Here is a 22,700-nt window from a genome sequence, read left to right on the forward strand (position 1 = left end):
CACTATCTGACTTCAAGGTACAGTAATTAAGACAGGGAATAGATCAGGGGGACAGAATAGAGAGCCCATAAGTAGACCTACATACATATGTAGACATCTGATTTATGGTGGAGGTACAAAAGCAGATCCGTGGAAAAAGGATAGTCTTTTGAAGACATAGTGCTGGAGCAGTTGGACGTCTGTATGTAAAAAAATGAACTTAGTCCATACCTCTTACTGTAAATACACATTAACCCAAAATGGTTCTTAGGCCTAAATGTAAGACATAAAACCAGAAAACTTAATACTGGAAAATCTTTGTGACCTTGGGTTAGGCAAAGATTTCTGAGATACAACACCAAAAGTGCTATACATGAAAGAAAATTTTGATAAGTTAAACTTTATCAAAATTAAACACTTCTATTCTTCAAAAGACACTTAATATTAAGAGAATGAAAAGACAAAGCATACACTAAGAGAAAACATTTGCAAATCATATATCTGATAAAGGATTTCTGTGTAGAGCATATAAAGAACTCTCGTAACTCTGTAGTAATAAAAAAGACAACCCAATTTTTAAAATAGGCTAAAGATGTGAAAAGAACACTTGAGAAAAGAAGATGAGCACTTGAGAAGAAGCTCAGCATCCTTGGTCATTAGGGAAATGCAGATTCACGCCACCAGGGGACACCTCCACACACCCTCCAAACAAGGCAGTTGTTTAGATTATGATCTGTGTCTTCAAGCAAGCCCAAGTGGTAGAGCAGCTGGTGACCCAGAGTAGGATCAGTCTTAACAGAAGGACGGGCAGATTGGATTCAGGTGAAGTGCAGTACGATCTTTTTGTTGTTGGAGGACTTTTGAATTCTTTGGATTTAGTTGGTGGCTGACAGGCAACATTAAATATTTTGGTCCTTTTTTTCTTAGCTCGGGGAGTACAGACAGTGAGGAAAGTACAGACTCTGAAGAAGAAGATGGAGCAAAACAAGACTTGTTTGAATCCAGTAGTGCCAACACAGAGGATAAAATGGAGGTAGACCTGAATGAACGTAAGTTGCCTTCTTCTTCCGTATCAGCCGCTGTGTGTTGGAGATAGCCTACAGTATCTGAGATGTCTTCTGAAGGAATAGTTAAGTTGAAGCACATGTTGTCATTTGAGTCCCCTTGAAGGTTTAAGTCTCAAGGACCGGGCCTAAGGGAAGGAGCAAGTTACACCTTTGATGGGAGAGCATCTCTTTACGGTTTGGAAACCCTCTGTGTGAGTCTGGCTAGAGGACAGAGCACACTGGTAGGTCCATCCTCTGGCTACAGAGACTGGGTACCAAAGCAAAAGGGGAAAGACAGTAGATTCTGGAAAGATGAGGAAAGACTGATCTGTAGAATCGGGAGTGCACTTCAACCAGAGGAAACACCTTAAAGCTCGAACAGTTTTAAATGGGTTCTTCACGGTTTATTTATGAATCCTGTAATCCTAAAACTTGTCCAGCTAAGTGCTTATTTATGTTTTGCTACTTGCTACGAAGACTTGTGTTAGCTGGCCTTCTAAAAATACTGTTAACTTCTAAGAGTTCAGACAAATTTTTTTGTGAAAGAGCCATGCGGGTTGCTACTGGGGCTTTCCTCAAGGCTGAAAGGGCTTCCTGTTATCCAGGAAGGCCTTTATGACTCAGTTCCAGAGGCTGAAACCCAGCTCTGGAGGTCAGGTTCAACCTCCTCGTAACCTCAGAGTTCAGCAGTAATCCAGCAAATCCCACATGTTACAGATCCGAAAACGGAGAGCCAGAGAGGAAGTACAGATCCTGTGTCCTCTCACTCCTTTGCCAGCTCACCTGCTTCACGAGGACGTGATACAGTTCAAATCAGCACACCTTTATCAGGTTTCTCCTGTGCGCCAGGAGCTTAGAGCCTACTGACAAAATGGAGAGGTTTGCCGTCCAGTGTGATGAGGATGGCGGGCCGGGGGAGCTCAGGGGGGGCCCGGCTCACCCCAGGCGTCTGCAGAGACCTCCCAGAGAATGGGATGCATAATAAGGACAAGTAGGGATCAGTCAGTTTGCACAGAAGGCAATTCACATGAAGGTGCAGAGCTGTTTAATATAGCTCAAGAAAAGGTTGAGGTGGTGGAGGTGAGGCCAGAGGCCAGAAGGAGAATTTTATCCTGAAGGCTGTAATCCTCCTCCTGAGGGTTTTACTAAGAATTAACAGTATTTGATCTGTTTGGAGATGATCACTGTGGGCAGCAGCGTGAGAGCTGGATTAGAAAGCGCACACTGGAGACAGGAAAACCAGTAAGAGACTCACCATTACATGTGGGAAATGGCGAGGGCTGATCAGGACAGGGGCCAGGCGGCAGGGAGAAAGGGACAGGCTGGAGGCCCTGATCTTTTAGCTCTAGAATGTGTGTGTGTTCACGTGTGCGGTTCAGCAGTGTTAAGTATATTCACATTATTGTGCAGTAGATCCTCTAGAACTTTTTTGTCTTGCAAGGCTGAAGCTGTACCCATTAAACAACCACTCCCCATTCCCCCTGCCCCAGCCCCTGGCAGCCACCATTCTATCTTCTGTCTCTGTGAATTTGACTCCTCCAGAGACCTCATCTAAGTGGAATCACAGAGTATTTGTCCTTCTGTGACTGGTGTATTTTCCTTAGCATGATGCCCTCCAGGGTCATCCATGTTGGAGCGTATGGCAGGATTTTCTTCTTTTTTAAGGCTGAGTAATATTTCAGAGCCTGTGGTTCTTTGAGGTCACTGGGTGGGTGATATGTGACTTGGAGAGAGACCACACACTTGGTATGACTCACTGCCACTGTCACGGTGACGCTGGAGCTGGGTGTGGGGACAGGGAGAGACGGAGGGGGAGCATCCCGGATGAAGGTCCCATTCACCCTTCCTCGATGGCGTGCGGCCTTACAGGCCTCAGCCCTTCTGACTCTGCTCCTTGGGAAGGGCTTCCTGTGCACTGACAGGCCCACAGAGGTCGAGGTGGGGCCGGGGAGTGGGGGCATGCTCCTCTCCTAGGGCTCTGAGCTGCCTCAGCCCCCTGACTTTGAGAGCCTCCGCCATCCCCAGCAATCTCTGTGGCTTCTTTCAGTGGTTTTTGGGACTGTTGAGTTTTTAATGTTAGACTAATTCTGGGGAGCTAATCTGGGAAAGAATATCCCAGAATGATAACAACAGGAAAGTCATTTTTGTGTAGCCTAATTTAGTTATGAAGTGGAACTTTGACTTGGATGGAATGAGTCTAGAACTTTGCATATGGTGGCAGGCAAAAATGCCTGTCAGGTTGACCCTTCTAAGGTTGCAGGTGAGGCTTTCAGACATTGAGGTATCATCACTTCTCGGTGCCATTGGAGCCCAGCTGCACACACACAGAGTGCAGTGCAGGAAGCAGGCCCTCATTTAACCCTCAGGGCTAAGTAGATGGTCTTATCCAAATTGAACAAATGAGGAAACCCAGGCTAAGGGGAGTTAAATAACTTGCCCAGAGTCACAGTAAGGTGGTGTATCTGTAAAATTGGTACACTTCTGTTGTACACAGGTACTTCTCGGTCATTTGTCTCGAGGAGAATCCCCAAATAGCTAGCAGATTCCCTAGTCTAGCATTCCTTGCTTACAGCCTGGAGCTTCCAAATTGTGATAGAAAACATCCCTGATAAAGAACAGTGGTCCCCACACCCAGCTTGTCCCAGCAAGGATTTGGGGATTCAGCGTTGAGTACTGTGAGGGAAAGCATGGTGTGCGATGAGAGCAAACAAACAGACCTGATTTCATCTGAAGGGACACATCTCAGGTGTCGACCTTTAAACAGAGACCGGCAGGTTGGACCCAAACTGCAGCATGAGAGGAGCAGCACAGACAGGGAGCAGCGCCCCTGCAGTCCCGCCGCTCCCACCTCTGAACGCACTCCTGTGCCTGCAGGACCTAGAAGGTCAGCGAGAAAAAAACTCCTCTCTACTCTCAAAACTGCACTTCTGACACCAAATGTGTGAGTTTCCCACACAGACCATTTCTCCACACCAGCTGAGCGTCCTGTACAGCTCAGTTCAGGCACTGGCTACCTGGGCTTAGAGTCAGACCGCACAGGTTAAGGGCTCAGTCCCACAGGATAGCTGCCCCGTCCCGACCGGTACTTCTGACCAACTGGCTATAAATAGGGAGTTCCCGTGACCTCTTTGGGTTTGATTATTTGCTAGAACCACTCACAGAATTCAGAGAAGCACTTTACCTACTATTACCAGTTTATTACAAAGGATATTTTAAAGGATACAAATGGACAGCCAGATGAAGACGTAAATAGGACAAGGTCCAGAAGTGCCCTGAGCACAGGAGCTTCTATCCCCATGGAGTTTGTGATGTGCCACCCCCTGTCGCCAACCTGGAAGCTCTGAAGTCCTGCAGTTTGGGTTTTCATGGGGACCTCGTTAAGTGGGCATGATCAATTAAATCATTAAATCATTGATCATTAGTGATTAACTTGACTTCCAGCCCCTCTGCCCTTCCGGAAGGTTGGGGGAGGAGTGGTGGGGTAGGTCTGAAAGTTCCAACCCTCTCGCCACCTGGTTGCCCCTCGCCGGCCCCCACCCTGAGGCTGTCCAGGAGCCCCCAGCCGCCAGTCATCTCATCAGCACCCGTCTGTCACTTCAGAGGTTCCAAGGGTTTTTGGGGGGTGGGTGGGCAGAGACCAAACACATATTCCTTATTATGTCACAGGAAGCCTTGCTGCTGCTGTTTGTGCTAACGGTAGTAGACTGCAGGGCGGCCGTGGAAGGCATGCGTGTGGAGCGTGGCTGGGCGTGGACTGGGAAGCATTAAGGTTGTTTCCAGTTTACTGCAGTTGAATAGCCAGCATGCTTTTCTTTAAAAAAAAAATTAACTATTTATTTTGGAATAATTTTAGATTTACAGAAAGGTTGCAAAGATTGTCAGGGAGTGGCTGTATACCCTTCACCCATCTTCCTCCCGATGTTAATATAACCTTGGTACGTTTGTCAAAATTAAGAAATTAACATCGACGTGTTCTTTTATGTGTGGCTTTGTCTTCTTGTGTGATAATCTCTATTGGAAAAAAATCGTAGAGAGGAATTGCCAAGGGATCAAAGGGAACACACAGTTTTATACTAGGGTAGATGTCTCCAAATTGCCCTCCAAGTGGCTGTACCATGTCCGCTTCTACCCACGGTGTATTAGAGTGCCCTTGGCCCACAACTGCGGGCTTTTCATCATTGCACCTGTTTTTGAAAAATACTTGTGTTATAGTAAACAACTGAGGTGTTCTCAAAATGAAATGCTTCCCCTCTTTTTAGCACCCAGCTGGTCTGCCAGCTTTGATGTCCCCATGGAGACAACGCACGGTGCTCCCTTAGACTCTGTGGGTTCTGACGTCTGGAGCACAGAGGAGCCAGTGCCGACTAAGGAGACAGGCTGGGCTTCTTTTTCCGAGTTCGCATCTTCCCTGAGGTGAGCGTGCGCGCCAGCTCTCTAAAGCTTTCCACACGAGAACCGAGGATGCCATGGTTGTTGTTGACACTGTTTGTCACCTTGATTTTCTTCCAAGTTGAATATAGTGCCTTAAACAAGATTGAACATCAACAGGGGGAGATATTGACACAGCTATGAGTTACAAGAAAAACAGTCCTCCTCCTCCTCCTTTCATCCAGGATGAACTGGGAAAGGAGTAGATCATAACAAAGTAGGCTGGGGAGATATGGCCAGGAAGTCAGTCAGCACAGTGCTGATGAAGGTGTCAGGACAGGCTTGGGAACGAGGTGAAGCCAAAGAATTCCTGGCAGCCACCTCAGTGTGGAATATTATAGAAGAATGCAGAATATATCTTGAATTTAATAGATAATGTGAACTTGTATTTCGCTTGTAGCTGGTCTAGTGCTGTAAATTAAGGGGTGTGACAGGTATGGCTGTCAATCTTGTTAATTGTAATTCTCAGTAACAGCAACCTATCATTTTGTAGTTTTCCTGAATAATATTGTCAGCATTTGAGTATTAACCATGGATTTCATGTCTTGTTAGACTTACTTTGATTTGATTAACGTTGTTTTATTTCATCTACTGAAAAACAATCAATCTCCACCACCCCATTTGAAAGATTTTGTTGCTTTCCCCATCCTAACCAGTGATGTTTTTAAACAGTCACTGGTAATGGAAAAGATAAGACAAACTGTTATGAACTAGCATTTACCGTTACAGACAAACCAAAGAGGAGGCTTTACAGCACCTCTAACAATAGCAGTGAGCCGTTATTCAGAGGTAAAAGTGAGATTTATGGAAAATATCTCCCGGATATGATGAATTATTTCACTGACTCGTCCAGTGCAGGACAATCAAGTTTCCAGCTCTTGCTTTTCTGGTTACTTGAGAATGTTGTTGAAGCGTCTCGCTTCCCTTTACAAGCCCTTGTGCACAGGCCATGTTTTCTCATTAAATATCATTAAGAGGGCCAGGCGCTCTAGGCAGTTTGGCTTGAGGCGATAAGGATTTTTGTAAAAATGGCACTGTAGATACAGTTCATATCGTACAGCGTACGCACTGCTGTCCCAGCCCTGGGAGCCTGGGGATTATGTGACCATGAGGGGCTGGGGGCATTTTGAAACTGTCTAGAAACCTCTGAGAAGTCCCTGTGTGACTGCCCTGCTGATTTAGCAGAATATCGGCCCACCCACACTCATCTGCTACTCCAAGCCGCCGTCCATGCTTAGATCTGTGTGTCATTCATTGGAGTCTATAACCAACTGTGTCTCCCCAGTGGAATCGGAACTGATGTTCAGAGGTTTTTGGGGAATAATGATAACTGAGGTCTGTTTCCCACTGCTAACCTCTGAATTTTCTCTCTTCTAAAAGTACAAAAGACTCTTTAAGGAGCAGTTCTCCAGTGGAAATGGAGACCAGCACGGAGCCAGTGGGCCCTCTGGCGCCCAGTGCGGCTGCGCTGGTAGTGCAGCCGGAAGGTGGGTGCAGCGCGCCGGGGCCCGGCCTGTGGGCCGCTCCTGTGGTGGTTGTTCGCACTGTAACTTTATGCTGAGTGTTCTAGATCGGAAAAGTTGTCTTTGTCCACAGAGAGCAGGTTTTTTAAAAAGTTCAGGGGCTCCAAGGACCCAGGAAAATGAGATGGTGGGTCTGATGTGCTCAGGGCTATTGAGGAAAAGAAGTTGTGTATGTTTGCCAGAACCACAGCATGCTGATCCTAGAACAGTCAGGGATCTAAGTTACCAGTCACTCGGTTCCCTCAAGACACGAAAGGAAACAGGCCCAGAAAGGATGAATGGCCTAGCTTACAGCACCCAGGGTGAATAAAACCAGAACTAGTCATGTGTGCGCCAAGCCCATCTTGCACCCAGTTCTTTCGTCCCTTGGAGTTTGCTTTCTTGGTGCATATGTGTATGTCTGGGCACATTTCAGGCTCTGTGGTGGTTTATTTTCTTCCCACCTTTGTGAATAGATGAAATGGTCAAGGGTATCCAGTGGCTGTCTTTTTCAAAACGTGCACTTGTTCGTTGCATAGGCCCTGAACTATTTTCAACCTGATGAGGGGCGTGGGAGGTGGGGGGAGAGCGCGGAGGTTAGTTAAGGGGGCGAGGAGTGGGCGTGGATAGTATGTGGAGGAAACAGAGAAGTCAGTCCTGAGAAAAGGAAATGAGGGTACAGGTAGAGGGCACAGGAACCAAGGGGCCGGAAATTAATAAACCCAGAAATCAGTATTTTGTAAACATTCTATACAGATGACCTAATTTATCCCTCAGCGGTTCTACAGGTGGCTTCATACACCCCCATTTTGTGGATAAGAAAACTCAGGCGTAGGTTGGGTGCTTTGCCCCGGGCTCTGAGGTTGGTAAGTGGTAAGGTGGTCAGGCTGGGTGTGAATTCAGGAAGTCTGACTTCAGAGCCTACACTCATAACCAGTATACCACGTGGCTCCCTCTTATAGAACAAAGAAATAATCCACAGGGAACCACAAAAAGGTAACTTTAAAAAAGGAAAAGAATAGGACCCAAGTGTGGGACAAGTGAGAGGAGAAGGATGAATGAGAAGGGTACATGGATAAACCATGAACTGGGTTCTGGTGGGTTGTGGTTGTAGAATATACGACCGCCCGTCTGTCCTGCGCTGGGAACTGGAGAACGTGAGGGGCAGGAGAGTTGGCTGGGAGAAAGTTGGGTGTGCGGGTAGCTGGGGAGACTGGGGGGTACTCACCGGTCCTACGCTGCGGGGAAGCCATGCAGCTTCTCTCCTGTGGGCATCGCCAAGAGGCAGCAACAGGCAGATCATGTCACTTTTCTTCTTCTTCAAGCAGTAGAGGTAACGTTGGGTGGCTGGGTCTGCACAGGTGTTCGTGACGTTCAGCTGTGTGTTCTTTTCAGCACCAGGCAGTGTGGCCATGGAAGCCAGCTCTGATGGAGAGGAGGATGCAGAAAATACAGACAAGGTAACTGAGACAGTGATGAATGGCGGCGTGAAGGAAACTCTGAGCCTCACTGTGGATGCCAAGACAGAAACCGCGGTCTTCAAAAGGTAACCAGGGCTACAGTGTGCTGGCAGCTTCAGGTTGTTGGAGGGGGAGGCGGAGGGGAGAGAGACCGCAGATATTAACAGCTTTAATTTGATTCAAATGTGGGTTCAGACATGAACCTGACCTCTTTCTAATATCTCCGTTAAATTCATTGAATCTTAACAAAGAGATGGAGTTTGGGTCGTTAAGTGTTGCCCCCCGCCCCCCCCCCCCCCCGTTTTCTTTAAAGATTATTTATTTACTTGTTTATGGCTGCGTTGAGTCTTCACTGAGGCACGCGGGCTCCTCTCTAGTTGTGGCGTGTGGGTTTTCTCTCTCTAGTTGTGACGTGCGGGTTTTCTCTCTCTAGTTGTGGCACGCGGGCTCTGTGGTTTACGGCACGCGGGCTCTAGTTGAGGTGCGCGAGCTCAGTAGTTGTGATACGCGGGCTTAGTTGCCCCGCAGCATGTGGGATCTTAGTTCCCTGACCAGGGATTGAATCTGCGTCCCCTGCATTGTAAGGAGGATTCTTTACCACTGGACCACCAGGGAAGTCCCACCCCTCCCGTTTTAATAGTGTTTAGAAGACTGTAGATTCAGAACACTGATGGATTCAAAATACATGAGTATAAAAAAACTGACAGTCTCTAGCCATGATAGGAATTGCACTGGATACAGGCAGGCTGCAAAGCTTGGACCATCTAAGCCAAAGGTTTGGTACTATACAGATCATTTTCTCCAGACATAATGCAGCCAGCAGAATTCAGTAGCAAAATGATAGCTTTAAAAAAAAGTATTTGGAAATTAGCCTCACTTCTAAACTCATGGGCCAACAAGGAATCATAATGAAAATGAAAAACTTAAAACTGAAAGAGTAATGAAAAAGTTCTATCAAAACCTACAGACTGCAACTAAACCAGTGCTTAGAGCTCTGGTCTCCATCTTAACACAGACCCTTTGAGATCACGAGAAGTAATGCTTCCCAACTCATGAAGTCAAGCAAAGCATGAAAGAAAAAATAATTGTAGGCTACTTTCATGTGTGGCTCTATATGTAGAACACTTTAAAGTTAAAAACCAGCAAACCAAATCCAGCAATGTGTTTTTAAGTCATGACCAAGGATGTATTGCATGAATGTAAGGATGTTATAACATTGTAAAGATTATTGAAGGTAATTCACAGATAAAAGGATAAAAACCCTTTGGACCTTCGGTAGATAGACAGAAAAGCATTTGATAAAAATTAAAGTTGTTTGTGACTATTTAGCAACCTAGGAATAGAAAATAGCTACTGATAAAAGTGTCTACTGAAAGTCTACAACAGACTTTATTCTTAACGGTGAAGCATTATTTTGAAGAAATAGTCCCTTCAAAGACATGACCCAGACAGCGAACCCTGCAGTGACTGCTTCTCTTCAGCACTGTGCTGCTGGTCTTAGCACACGCAGCATAAATAAAAACAGATTTGAAAGAGAGAAAATGGTTATTGTTTGTTCGTAGGTTATGATTTTCTACATAAAAAATTCCAGGGCTTCCCTGGTGGCGCAGTGGTTAAGAATCTGCCTGCCAATGCAGGGTACACGGGTTCGAGCCCTAGTCTGGGAAGATCCCACATGCCACGGAGCAACTAAGCCCGTGAGCCACAACTACTGAGCCTGCGCGTCTGGAGCCTGTGCTCCGCAACAAGAGAAGCCGCGATAGTGAGAGGCCGGTGCACCGCGATGAGGAGTGGCCCCCGCTCGCCGCAACTGGAGAAAGCCCTCGCACAGAAACAAAGACCCAACATAGCCAAAAATAAATATTAAATTAATTAATTAATTTAAAAAAAATTCCAGTGGAATCTATAGGTAAATATTAGAATTATGAGGAAAGTTTAACAAGTTTACTGGATGCACCCGCAAATCAATTGCACCTTATAAGCCAACACAAGATGTCTTAGATGTGTCCCTCCCCCTTTTTAAATGAAAAGTTAAACCTTGTCTATAACTAAGACTGAAAAAAACAAAGGCCTAAATAAATAGGGAGATATACCACGTTTGCTAATGGGACGATATCTTTGGCATTTCTTAACAAATTAATCTGTAAAATGAACGTACTTCTCATCAAAATCCCAATGGAGTTTTTATGAAAGGGAGAAGCAGATTGTGAGATTCCCAGAGAAGACCAAGGGGAGCCAAGAATAGCCAAGGTCATGTTAAAGAGAGTAAAGTGAGGGGCCTTCACTGTATTAGGTAGCAAGACTTACTATTATTGAGGTGATGCGTGTGACCTAGGCACAGAGTTGTACAAACAGACAGACAGACCCCCTACACTTACGTGCTAGGGTGACATAAGCTGGTGAGGAAGGAAGGGACTAATAAATAGTGATTATCCAATGTTGGAGAAAAATAAAATTAAATCTCTCAACATAAGTATGAAAGGCAAAACTACAACTTTCAGAAGACAGCATAAGAGAGTATCTTACAACTTTATGGTAAAGGGTTTCTGAACCATAAAAAAGCCAAACCATAAGGGGAAAGATTAATAAATTTGACTTTATTTAATTTCTGGTATTCCAAAAGACACAATAAAATGAAAAGACAAGCCATAACCAGCAAAGAAACATGCAGTAGCAGGATATAGGAAGAACCTAATATCAAAGGAAGAGACACAATCTAATAACTTTTTTAAGTTGACAAACGATACAAACAAGCCGTTATTGGTGGAGGAAAGCAAGGAGCAGACTGACGGGTCAGCCTCAGCCTCGTGTCAGTGACAGTAAGGATTCAGTGCTGTTCCACGCATTTTTGTTTGTTTGTCTGTTTTGGCCGTGCCATGAGGCATGCAGGATCTTAGTTCCCCAAACAGGGATGGAACCCGTGCCCCCTGCAGTGGGAGCGCAGAGTCTTAACCACCTGAACGCCAGGGAAGTCCCTTCATGCGTGTTAATCTATTAATTCCTATCTAAATTGTTACAGAAAATAGAAAAAGTGCAAAAGCTGCCTGGATCTTTTTGTGAGGGAGTGAAATCTTAATTCCAAAACCAGATAAGGATAATTACGGGAAATGATCAGCTTATGTCACTTACAAGCAAACTAAATGGAAACATCCTATATAAAATGTTTGCTAACTGAACCTGACAGTATACGAAAAATGATTCATAATGATCAGTCAGAGTTTATCCCTGGACTGCAAGGATGGTTCGGCATCAGGAAACCTGTCAGTGTAATTCACGGCATATTCATAGAGCGAACGAAAGTCATTTGGTGTTTTTGATGAAGCTTTTGAAAAAAGCTATATCTGATTAAAAAGCTGTATATGATTAAAACACTGAGCAAAGCAGGAGGAGAAGTGAATTTCCTTAACTTGGGAAAAGCTAAATACCAAAATACTACACCAAAAAGTATACTTAATGAAGAAATTTTAGGTGCATTAACTTTAATGGAAGGAGCAAATAGGGATACCCATGGTCACTGCCACTGTATAGGCAGTCCTGGGGAGTGTTAAGAAGAAAGGAAGAATAAATAGAGGTATAGGTAAAGATGAGATGGGAAGTGATGAAACTGATTATTTGCAGGTGATAATGATCAACTACAACTAGGTCAGTAGCAGACTTGTAAGATTTCAGCAAAGCTGCCAGTCAAGAGAGCAATTTAAAAAATCAGTAGCCTTTCTCTACATCAGTCATAAGCAACTAGGTTGTATATATAATAAAAAGGAAAGTGCCAGTCACAAAATACATCCAACTATAAATTATCTAGGAATTATCTTAACCCAGATATCTATAGAGAAAACTCGAAAGTGCTAATAAAAGAAGCCACAGAAGAAGATCTGGACAAGTGAAGGCCATCACAACGAGATGGGACAGCTCAGTGCTGCAGAGACACCCACCATCACCAGATTAATCTGTAAGTTTAGTGCAGTCCCAGTCACAATTTCAGTTGGAATTTTAAGACGCTTGATAAACATATTCTAAAATGCATGTGGAATAAAAAGTTTCCCAAATTGCTTAGAGAGCCATAGAAAGGTTAAATAAGAGACTTACCCTGACAGTACTGGTCATGCTGCAAAGTCAAAATACTTAAAACAGTGTGATATTAGCACACAGATAGTTAAAGGGGCCACTGTGGTGAGAGAGAGCTCAGTCCCAAGGCGGATGGCGTAGCAGGTGGTGGTGGAGGCGGGCTCAGTCCAAGGGAACCAGTGAAGCCTGAGCACGAAGGGTGGGAGCACACGTGCAGCGCCTCCTGTGTGCCCGGCGCTGTGCCAGATATTTCTCACGTGTTAACTCGTTTCTTTCTTTCAAGGACCCTATAAGATAAGTACCATGGCTATCATCCCACTTTCCAGATGATGAAAATGAGATACTGGAGTTAAGTGATGTGGCCAGAGTCTCATGGTAGTTAGAAGAAAATGCAGTGTATCCTGACCTGTGGACAGAAAAGGACTTCCTTTTCAAAACAGAACAAAGCAACCTCCAAAAGCATAAACCTCATGCAAAGAATAGAATTGGATTACATCAAATTTAAGAATTTCTGGTTAATATAGTATTGTAGACAAAATTAAGAGGCAGATGGCACATTGAGGGGGGGAAAAGCTTACAGGCTCTAAATCAGTCAGAAATTAACATTTAATATTCAAACCAGTAAGGAAAAGATGTAGAAAACCCAAATCAGAAAATGGGCAAAAAATATCATTAGGCAGTTTACAGACAAGGAAACCCAAAGGGGCAAAACTAAGAAGAGATACTCAAAACTCATTCATTATCAGATACCTCTTACTAGACTGGCAGGAATTGGAAAGGTGGGAAATGCTGAGTGTTGGTGGGCTCTGGGGCTACAGGAACCCTGTCGCCCTGCTGGTGGGCATGCTGGCTGGAAGGATGGCCAGCATTTTCCAGTCCTGCCTGTAGAGCCCTGAGAAGTGTCCCAGTGGGTCCAGTGGGGCCCCAGCAGGCAGTGGCAGCGTTGCAGCCGTGTGCACAGAGGCACCGGTCGCTGTGAGAACGCGGTAGAACGGGAGGTGTGCACCGTGGGATGCTGTGCCACAGGCAGCAGGAAAAGACGGCCCTGCAGACTGTGCTGGTACAGAGAGAAATGCAGCGGGGTGTGCGGTTCCAGGCCAGTGATGTGTCTCAGAATACACGTACAAGAATGAAAGTAACATGTATTGAACACATCAGGATAGTTGCTTTGGTGGGCAGGGAGTGGAGAATGGGGATCAATTAGGAGGAGTAATGAACTAGACTTCCGTTCACTTTCCTCCTTGTAAATTGCCAGACCCGTCTGAAAGCCACCGAGAAGTCATCCTAAAGTGAGGTTTTTCATAAGCAAATCTGGGACAGGACCCCACACTAAGAGTGATGGACTGTCCCAAAGGGAACCTTTAGCTGCCCTTAAAAGCTCAATTTAGTGCCGTCTTGGATTGTGTCAAAATGGGAATGCCAGACACAAAATAGGCAGAAGTCTAAATTCCCAGCCCACAGACAGTTGACAGCATTTGCTGCTTGTCTTTCTCTGCAAGAGCAATCTAAGGGGAAAATCATCCTTTCATGTTTCGTTTCCCCAAGCCCTCTCTCTGACCCCTCAGGACCAGTTTTTACCGTTCTGGCCACTGTTCCTGGCTCTCTTTCCCTTCGTGGTTTGTCCTTCTCACGCACTGTCAGAAGACAGCTGCCGAAATGCGTCCTGGCTCAGGCTGCACGGCCTCCTGCTCGCGTGACACCAGCCAGCAAGCTGATGGGGGGCTTGGCCCTGAAGGCAGAAGTCTTTAACTAAAGACTCATTCCTTCAAACAGGTTCATTTGACACCTTCACCGAGTCTGCAGTTTTGCTTATGTGCAGTCGTGGACATATTATTCCCCCAAATACCTCATTTATAGGAGTATTCTGAAACTCTTGTACATTTCTTTTTCTGTTTTGCACACTTGGCTTCAGAGTGTTGAAATCCTACCGGTATGTACAGTGACGTGGGACCATTCTTTACCAGACACCAGCTGCACTACATCGTCCCTCTTTCGGCCCCCACTTGTGTGTGACCCTCCCCTTCCGTGGTGTCCCAGTCGTGCCTGTGGTCCCTGTGATCCCCCCCGAGCATGCTCAGCCCCGGGGCTCGGATCCATGGCCGCCATGACTTCCAGAGCCATCTGCATGCGCCCTCCTCCTCCACCCGGTGCTGCCGCGTCGGGCGTCTAATGCTGCGTGTCGTGCTCTTCACTGCAGTGAGGAAGGAAAACTGTCTACCTCTCAAGATGCTGCTTGTAAAGACGCGGAGGAGAGCCTGGAGACGGCAGAGGGGAAGTCTGCAGCCCCCCGGCCCCCCAGCAGCCCAGAGCAGAGGTAACTACCTGCTTCCGGCCGTCCTGCCTAGGCCCTGCTCTGGCTTTGTCTCCTGGGAGCTGGGAGGGAGGTTGGTATGGCGGTGGGGGGTCGTTAACAGTTGTCCTCAGGTGTTCAGTGACTTGCACAGAAGCATTTTCTCAGTTCCGTATGGTAATCAGGGTGACTGAGCTGAGAACGTAGACGTAACAGTTCATCTCCTACTGCAGAAGCTGAAAACTAACTGGTTTTTGGAGATTCAGTAACATCACTGGCTCTTTGAGAAATTATTTGGGCTGGAGGCGTCTCTCATGCTGGCATAACCCCACCCACCCACCCCCCTTTTTTTTTTCTTGATGAGGCACCAGCTTGAGGCTGATACTGAGCCCTTCCAGGATTGGGTTCCCTCAGCGCCATAGTCACCCAGCTGCCAGGCACACACAAGCGGCTCCCTAGTGCCCGGTTCCCACAGATGTGTCCATGTGACACCCGGGAGGGCTTTCCTGGAGAGCCTTTCATATGTGTGGCTAAATACTGTCAACTCTCAGATGAGTCCCTCTTTGGTTTTGTTTTTGCGAAATATTTATCTTGTCCGGATGAAGTGTGAAAATCCCACCACTAGAGCCAGGGGATTTGAAATGTGACGTTATCTGTCTAGTCACCTTTTGCCTAGACTGAGCCCGTGGTCTGGAGGGACAGGCCCAGCCAGAGCCCCAGCCCCCAAGGGCCACCCTGGGCTGTGTGCAGCCCCGCAGGCAGGGCGAGGGCGGCCTCCTGTTGCTCCAGAGCTTGCGTGGGAAGTTGAGGACTTGCCCTTGGACCACAAGGACCTTCGCTCAGCGCTGCGCAGACTGAACTGTTTTGATTAAATATATCCAACTTTGTATATTCCTTCCATAAGGAATAAAGTAACTTTTAAAGCTATTGCCGAGAAGTACTTTGCCTCTCAGCTGACGCCCCCAAATCTAGGCATTTTAGGGGCAGTGTAACCAGTGGGAACCAGCAGGGGGCACTCTCTGTTCACTGGTCAGTAAACCTGTATGTTCATAGTGTAGCAAACCCTGCTTTTGTTTCTCTCATGGAAATTACAGCTGGGATGAGGGGTTTGCTTTTGTAATTAAAAACTTGTGTGTGTGTGTAAAAGAAATTAATTATAAGAACTACTTGTGCGTGCTGGCTGTAGTGGTGGCTTTGGGAGGAGGAGACGGGATGGCACTCCGGCTGCAGGGGAGCCAGCCCCAGCTGTGCATCTAAGGGTTTGGGCAAGTCACTCTTTTGCCTAGGGTTTGGTATGTTTTTTTCAGAGGTCCTCTGTAGGTGTAAAAACCTAAGCAGTCCTTGTCACCTCCCTAGTGTCTCCCTGTAAATTTCCTTTGTATGGAGAGCCGCCTACAAGGTATCTAGCCTGTCCCACTTTGGAGTCGTTGCTCCTGGAGCGTGTTCTTGGTTTCTCTGGCATGAGTGATACAGCCTGCCTGTGGGATCGGCTCCTGGGCTCCGGAGTGCAGAAGTGTTTGCCTCGGGGGACCCACTTGCTCTTCGTGCAGAGAAACATCTGGGATGAGGAGCCCTGCCTCTCCCAATCTGCAGGACTCAGGCAGTGGAGGAAAAAGGTGGGGAGAGCCAGTGGGAGAAGAGGGGCCATCACTTGTCTGCCTGTCCTTCCTCCGTCCAACACATATGAGTGCAGCAGGCACTGGTTTAGGCCTTGTGATAAAACAGTAGCAAAACAGACCCCACAGATAATGTATCGGGACATGAAGAGTAAATAAAGCTGGATGAAGGAATAGGAGTCCCACTTTAGGTAGGGCAGTCGGGCATCTGAGCTGCTGTCTTGGCGGGGACAGAGGTAGGTTTTCTGATGTGTCACATTTGCATTCTAAAAGCAATTTACGGTACTGTTGACGATGAAGATAGCCATTTGGGACTTTCTGTATGCAATCTTACCTAGATCGTTCCTGTCACAGCCAAATGTTCATTTTGACGTTGACAGATGTGCACTATTGCACGTAAAGCTTTTCATTGCCACAACATTTTATTTTTCAGTATTTATCAAGTATGTACAGTATCTGTGCCAGCAGTGTGCAAACAGGTACCTTGCATACGTTGTATACTCATTTCTTTGGGGGGGGGGTGTTTTACAGGGGGAGAAAACTGAGGTGAGAGAGGTTAAGACACGGCTTGTAAGTGGCGAAGGCAGGGCATGTGCCCGGTTATGTCTGGTTCCAGAATGCAAGTGCCTGTGTCTGTGATATATTGAGACACCATGGAATGTAGGGAGAGTCTGCTGTGTGAGTGGAGCTGACTTCATGGGTCTCTGTTAGGATTAGCAGGGGTCTGAAGCGCTCTGTAAAGTTGGAGTGCCGGTTCAAGAGTACTTGTGCTTCCCAATTTCAGCCCTAAACATCTTTTCCTAAGTCTCGTTCATAAGATGTAGGTCACATTGTAGTTCGGCAGGAAGGTCCTGGGTACCCTGTCACCACTTTGTTCCTTTCGTATCCCCCTCTCCCCCCACCCCCACCCCCTGCAGCGTCACCCCTGATGTTTGCTTTGGGGGAGCACGTTTGTTAAAGTGCACACCTTTGTTCTCAAAGTTGGTCCTTTTACAAACTTTTGTCCCCCCCACCCCACCCCCCAGTAGCAAAATCCTATTTTTATCAAGTGAAATTTTATGTGGATTGCAATGTACAGAACAGAGAAAAAGCTGTTTTGAAGGAGGGATGAGCAAACAGCTCCTGAAGGTTCGGGGACCACTGACCAGTCTGTCCCTGTGCTTCTGAGGGGCTTGAGGCGCGGTGGGTCTCACGGAGCCCCCGCTCCTCTGCAGCCCTTGCTACGTGCTTAGTTCGCCGGAGCTGAAGCTTAGAGCAGTTCAGTTAGATTTTCTGGAGCTTTAGGAAAATTCATTTAAGAAGCATTTCATGAAGTAACTGCTGAGTGCAGGCTTTGTGCTAGGCGCTGCGCACACAATATTCGAATAAATGCTCCCCACCCTCGGGGAGCTACACGGAGTTGGTCTCACCCCGCAGGACTGAGCAGTCGAGCATGCTGGGCGATGCGGCGGTTAACGGCCCCGTATGATGAGCGAGCTCCGCCGCCGCTGCCGCCGCCGCTGCTGCTGCTGCTGCTGACCGGGGACCGCAGGCGCCACCGTGCGGGGTCCGGGGCTGCGTCGGGGGCCCGCCGAGCCACCGCTGCTGCACGCACTCTGCAAGGGATCAGGACCAGCAACCTTTATATTCTAGAGTCTAAGACGTTGTACAGAGAAACCCAGAAGTGTACAAATATTGCACATTGACAAATACCAAGAATTTTTGCGTATGTTTATATTGTATTGTTCTAAATAATGGGTAGCCTGTGAAATAAGATCTTGCCACCCATGTAATAATAGTAGTAATACTATAGTTAAAATGGCTGTAAGAATAGTTTTATAAAAGTGAATACACAGATCTATTGTATTTGAAACATAACTATTTGACAATTATTAGTGTGACCAAAGTATTAGGCAGTTTTCATACATTTTTCACCTTGTACAAAGTTCTGAATTCATTTTTCTTCCAGGTTGGCGAGGAGTTGTAGGATTGAGATGCCCTCTAAGTGTTATTTTGGTTGTTCTAACTTACAAAAGTGATTTTGAATAAGAAATTCTTGGTGTTCTTTTTATAACCAGTTTTTGATTGGTAACTGTTTTCTGTATTGTTTAAAGCGGATCAAAAAATGTAAGTCTATTGGTAGAGATTAAGTATTTATTGCTACAACTTAGTTGATAAATTGATGTTATTGTAAAGCCATATGTTCTGTTAAAGTCTTGTTTGCTTGAACTGATTATCCCTACAGGTGAAACACTAGAATATTTGGAGTGTACATGGCTTGTGGTTTGGGTTTTTTTTGTTTTTGTTTTTTGTTTTGTTTTGGTTGTTCATCTGCCTTTTAACCCATTCACCAAAATTTACCTTGTTAACAAGCAACACCAATGAAAGTTTCAGAGCAATCTGCGTATCTAACATACCTAAATCATATTAGGCAAGTCAGTGGAAAAATGCTCGTGCTGCTAATGGAATTAGAGTGCGTTCATTTTACAGGCTAGTATTTTTAAACTAGAAATCAAAATCCGGCACCTAAGCATGTTAATTGTTTTACTGTACCTTGTGAGGTTTTCACTCGTAAATTCTAAACCAGTGTATTTTTTTTTTAAGAACTGGTTTGTGTACATATATAGTGATTATGGATACTAATTCAGTGTAATTTATAATTTTCTATGTCAGTATAAAAATACATCACAGCCTTCTCAAACAGCTGAAGCAATATATTGTATATTGCCATATTGTCTGGTGAAAGGGTTAAATTACTTCACCTCCTGCACTTTTAGATGCAAATCAGTTTTTCATTTCTGTAATAGAAAATTATTCACGTATTTTTACATCGTTTGTTTTTCCTGACCAGTATTTAAAACCAAAAGGATATTCTGAAAAATGGCCAACGATTTTTTTAGAAATAGCATCCCAAGCAGCGTGCCTAAACATTACATTGCATATGGAAATAAAAAAATCAAATGTCTAATGCCTTATTTCTGATTTACTTTTCCATTGTAAATGGTGTGGAAACCCTTCATGAGGTTTCCCGAGGCAGGCCTAGCCCTCAAGGACAGTGGAGTCGGCCGTGCCCCTGGGACAGACGGCAGGGCTGCTGTGCCTGGCCTTCGCGCGCCTCCTCAGGGACCCTTTCTGTTGGGAGCTCCTCCCAGAAGACACTGCCCTCGGGTGCTCTCCCCAGGACTCTAGCACTGCCAGAGGACAGGGCGCCCTTGGCTTGTCTCAAGGACGCTGACTGATGCGACCCGGACCTCGGGGACTGTGGAAGGACAGCGCGCTCTCGTCTCGCCTGGTAGAGAGCTTTGCGGGCACCGGCCTGGCTCCAGGGGTGCACGCGCTGCCCCTGTACCGTCTGGATTTGCTTGGCTTCTCCATCCCACCCAAGGTAAACACGGTGTCTTATTTCATCCCACCCACTGCTGATGAAAGGGCACTCAGGGTTTCTCCTTGGGGGGGGGGGGTGTTTTGTTCTGCTCGACTCGCGTGGCAGGGAGGGGGCACGGGTGGGCAGCACAAAGGCTGTTGGGGGTGGGAGGGTGCCAGTCCCGGGGGCAGGAGCGAGCACAAGCTCACTGAGTTTCTACTTTCATTTCTGTGGGTTGGCCGTACTGAATGCGAGACTAACAGATGTCTACGACACCATACCTGTATTAAAAAACGACAACAAAATAAAGCCTGATTCTTTGTTTCTAGAAGTCTTCTCTTGTACCTTGCTTGGGCTTTAATAACTAGACAGGGTGTGGGGCCTTACGAGAGAACCACCATTGGTGTTTGATGGGTCGGGCTTCCTGACACCAGCTCTCGTGCTGCGTGCACCAGATCCTGCGCCGGGGAGACTGAGCAGCTGCGCCCAGGGAAGAGCCTGCTGTCCGCGGGCTCGGGGGCTTGTCCTGCCCAGACGGCGGGAGCAGCCAGAGCCCACCGCGCAGGGGCTCCGTGTACTTTGCTCAGGGGATCTGCTGCGAGCTCGTGCTGTGTCTGTCCTCCGTGTACGACACCTCCCCAGCCTGGGGTTTTGGCATCCGGCCCCAGGAGGTAACTGTGGAGGTAAAACTTCTCAGGTGTTCCCATAGTGGTGTTCAGAATGTGAGGCTGTGTCACAGCTGCTCCTTTTCCCTCCTCCGTCTGTTTGCATAAGCAAGTGTCCCCCTGGTTGTTACCAGTCCCCCAGAGCCAGCTAGTCACCACGTCCCCCTGTGCTAGTCTGGGCACACACCCCTGGGCCCCCGGACGCCGCAGGCCCCGCTGAGCGCTCAGAGCCGTGGGCTCCGGACCGGGGCTGGCATTCACTCACAGGCCGCCCCACCCACCCAGGATGGAGAGCTTCTTTTTGTCTCAGCTGCTTTTCCTGTCCGATGGGGAAACCACAGCCACAAGTTCATGGACTTAAAGCACATGGAATAGTTCTTGCCTTACTGTAAACACTTCATAGATGTTAGTATGTGCTGTCTCCTCACTTCTCAACCCCCTAAGGTCACCTACTGGCCTTTCTAAATCCTGGCTTTGAGCCTCTGGTTCTGTTTACAAGCTGAACCTCCGGAAAACTCGAGCACCTTCACTCCAGGCAGATGGATTTAGTCATTTTTCAGCTTCAGGGTCGGCTACCTCCCACGTGCCAGCTCTGGCCCAACACCTGTGTTTGTTTACAGGTGGTTTTCCTGGGACAGAGCTACGTCCCTTCGTTTGTCCATTGTCCACTGCTTTTGCACCAGGGTGACAGGCCAGGAGTCGTGTTCCTTGTCTCGCTCCATAGCCGGTGTTCATTCTTTCCTTCGATTCGGTTTCTTCTCTCTGGATCCTGTTCCCGTCCTTACTGATACCTTTTTGGCTCGGCCATTCATTTTCAGCAATCAGCGCGTGCTGGCTTTGCCCTTACCATCTGTACCAATCGTTCATTACTTACCTAATGAACCAACGACACAGTGCTGCCTTTGAATTTGTTACCCTAGTTGGGTTATAAATGCTTAAAGGCAGGGACCCCTCCGCTGACTATTTCATACTGCCTTACGTTAAGGCATTGAGTGGTTTGGTTTTGTTTCTCCTGTACAATTCTCCACTTGTTAACAGAAAACTGAGTTCTTAAAGCACTGTTCTAAAAGCTTTATGTGCATTAACTTTTTTTCACAGCAATTTTGTGAGATAGATAGTTACCCTCATTTCACACGTGCATAAGAGGGACACAGAAGTTAAACAGTCTTGTCCAAGGATGCTCAGCTAGCAAGTGACAGAGTTGTGAAGATCAAGTGTAACACATTTAAATATATAACAGAACAATGCTCGGCTGTGTAAATGCTCAATTCATAACTAGCTGTTACAGTGCACTCCCGAACAAATCTTTCTGGTATTTTTTTTTTTTTTTTCTTAGAATTTGTCAATTTGATTTCAAAGTAGAGCAGTGAGTGGAGACTATGAAACATCAAGTGTTTAATAGCCAGTAGAACAATAGAAATGTTACAGGCGTAGCGATGGACAAAGCCTGACAGCTACAAGACAGTTTCAGAGCAGGCCAAGGTATGTATGAGAATTACGTTTGATAAGCTTACAGGAGTAGAGACTTTTGAGGGACTTGTGGGAATGCCCCTTCTTGCTCCTGGACCCGACCCTCAGTTGGCTGCTGTCATGATTCACTGGCAGAGTTGAGTAGTTGCAACAGAGGCCACATGGCCTGCAAACCGCAAAATATTTACTGTCTGGCCCTTATAGAAGAAGATTGCTGACCCCTGAAATAGATCAATGAAATGGAATAGAATCCAGAAATAGACCCCACAAATACATGGTGAGTTGATTTTCAACAACATTGCCGAGGCAATTACATGGGAAAGGAAAGTCTTCTCAACCAGCAGCTGGATATCTGTATGGGAAGAAATTAACCTTGACTCCTCTCAAACACCATATACAAAAATTAATACAAAATAGATGGTAGGGAGAATTCCCTGGAGGTCCAGTGGTTAGGACTCCATGCTTTCACTGCCCAGGGCCCGGGTTCAATCCCTGGTCAGGGAACTAAGATCCCGTAAGCTACATGTCACGGCCAAAAAACAAAACAGAATCTATGATAGGTCTAAAACCATAAGCATTTACACAAGCTTCTAGAAGAAAACAAAAATACCTCATCAGCTTTGGAATGGGCAAAGAATTCTTAGGACACAAAGCGCAAATCATAAGGGAAAAGACATGGGGCTTCCATCAAAATGACATTTTTCTGTCCTTCAAAATGAACAGGTAGGCCATGGACTGCCGGGAGAAAAGTAATCTCTGTGTGTCCTGACAAAGGACTCATGTCCAGAAAATAGAAAAATGCAAATCACAAATGAGATGAAAAACCCAATTTAATA

At 46.4% G+C, this 22,700-nt stretch overlaps 1 protein-coding gene across 14 annotated transcripts in view; it reads left to right on the forward strand.

Moving 5' to 3' along the window:
* Positions 1–19,834, forward strand: part of PPP6R3 (protein phosphatase 6 regulatory subunit 3) — a 130,242-nt gene extending 110,408 nt beyond the window's left edge. For all 14 annotated transcript variants that reach the window (XM_068555646.1, XM_068555648.1, XM_068555651.1 and 11 more), the window contains 6 exons: positions 907–1,028; positions 5,285–5,438; positions 6,834–6,940; positions 8,351–8,501; positions 14,678–14,794; positions 17,803–19,834. In XM_068555646.1, the coding sequence (XP_068411747.1) occupies positions 907–1,028; positions 5,285–5,438; positions 6,834–6,940; positions 8,351–8,501; positions 14,678–14,794; positions 17,803–17,854 (703 nt within the window). In that variant the 3' untranslated portion in view covers positions 17,855–19,834. The remainder of the gene's footprint in view (positions 1–906; positions 1,029–5,284; positions 5,439–6,833; positions 6,941–8,350; positions 8,502–14,677; positions 14,795–17,802) is intronic.
* The last annotated feature ends 2,866 nt before the right edge of the window (positions 19,835–22,700 follow it).

Source organism: Eschrichtius robustus, chromosome 11 (assembly GCF_028021215.1).
Source record: "Eschrichtius robustus isolate mEscRob2 chromosome 11, mEscRob2.pri, whole genome shotgun sequence".
NCBI classification, from domain to species: Eukaryota; Metazoa; Chordata; class Mammalia; order Artiodactyla; family Eschrichtiidae; genus Eschrichtius; species Eschrichtius robustus.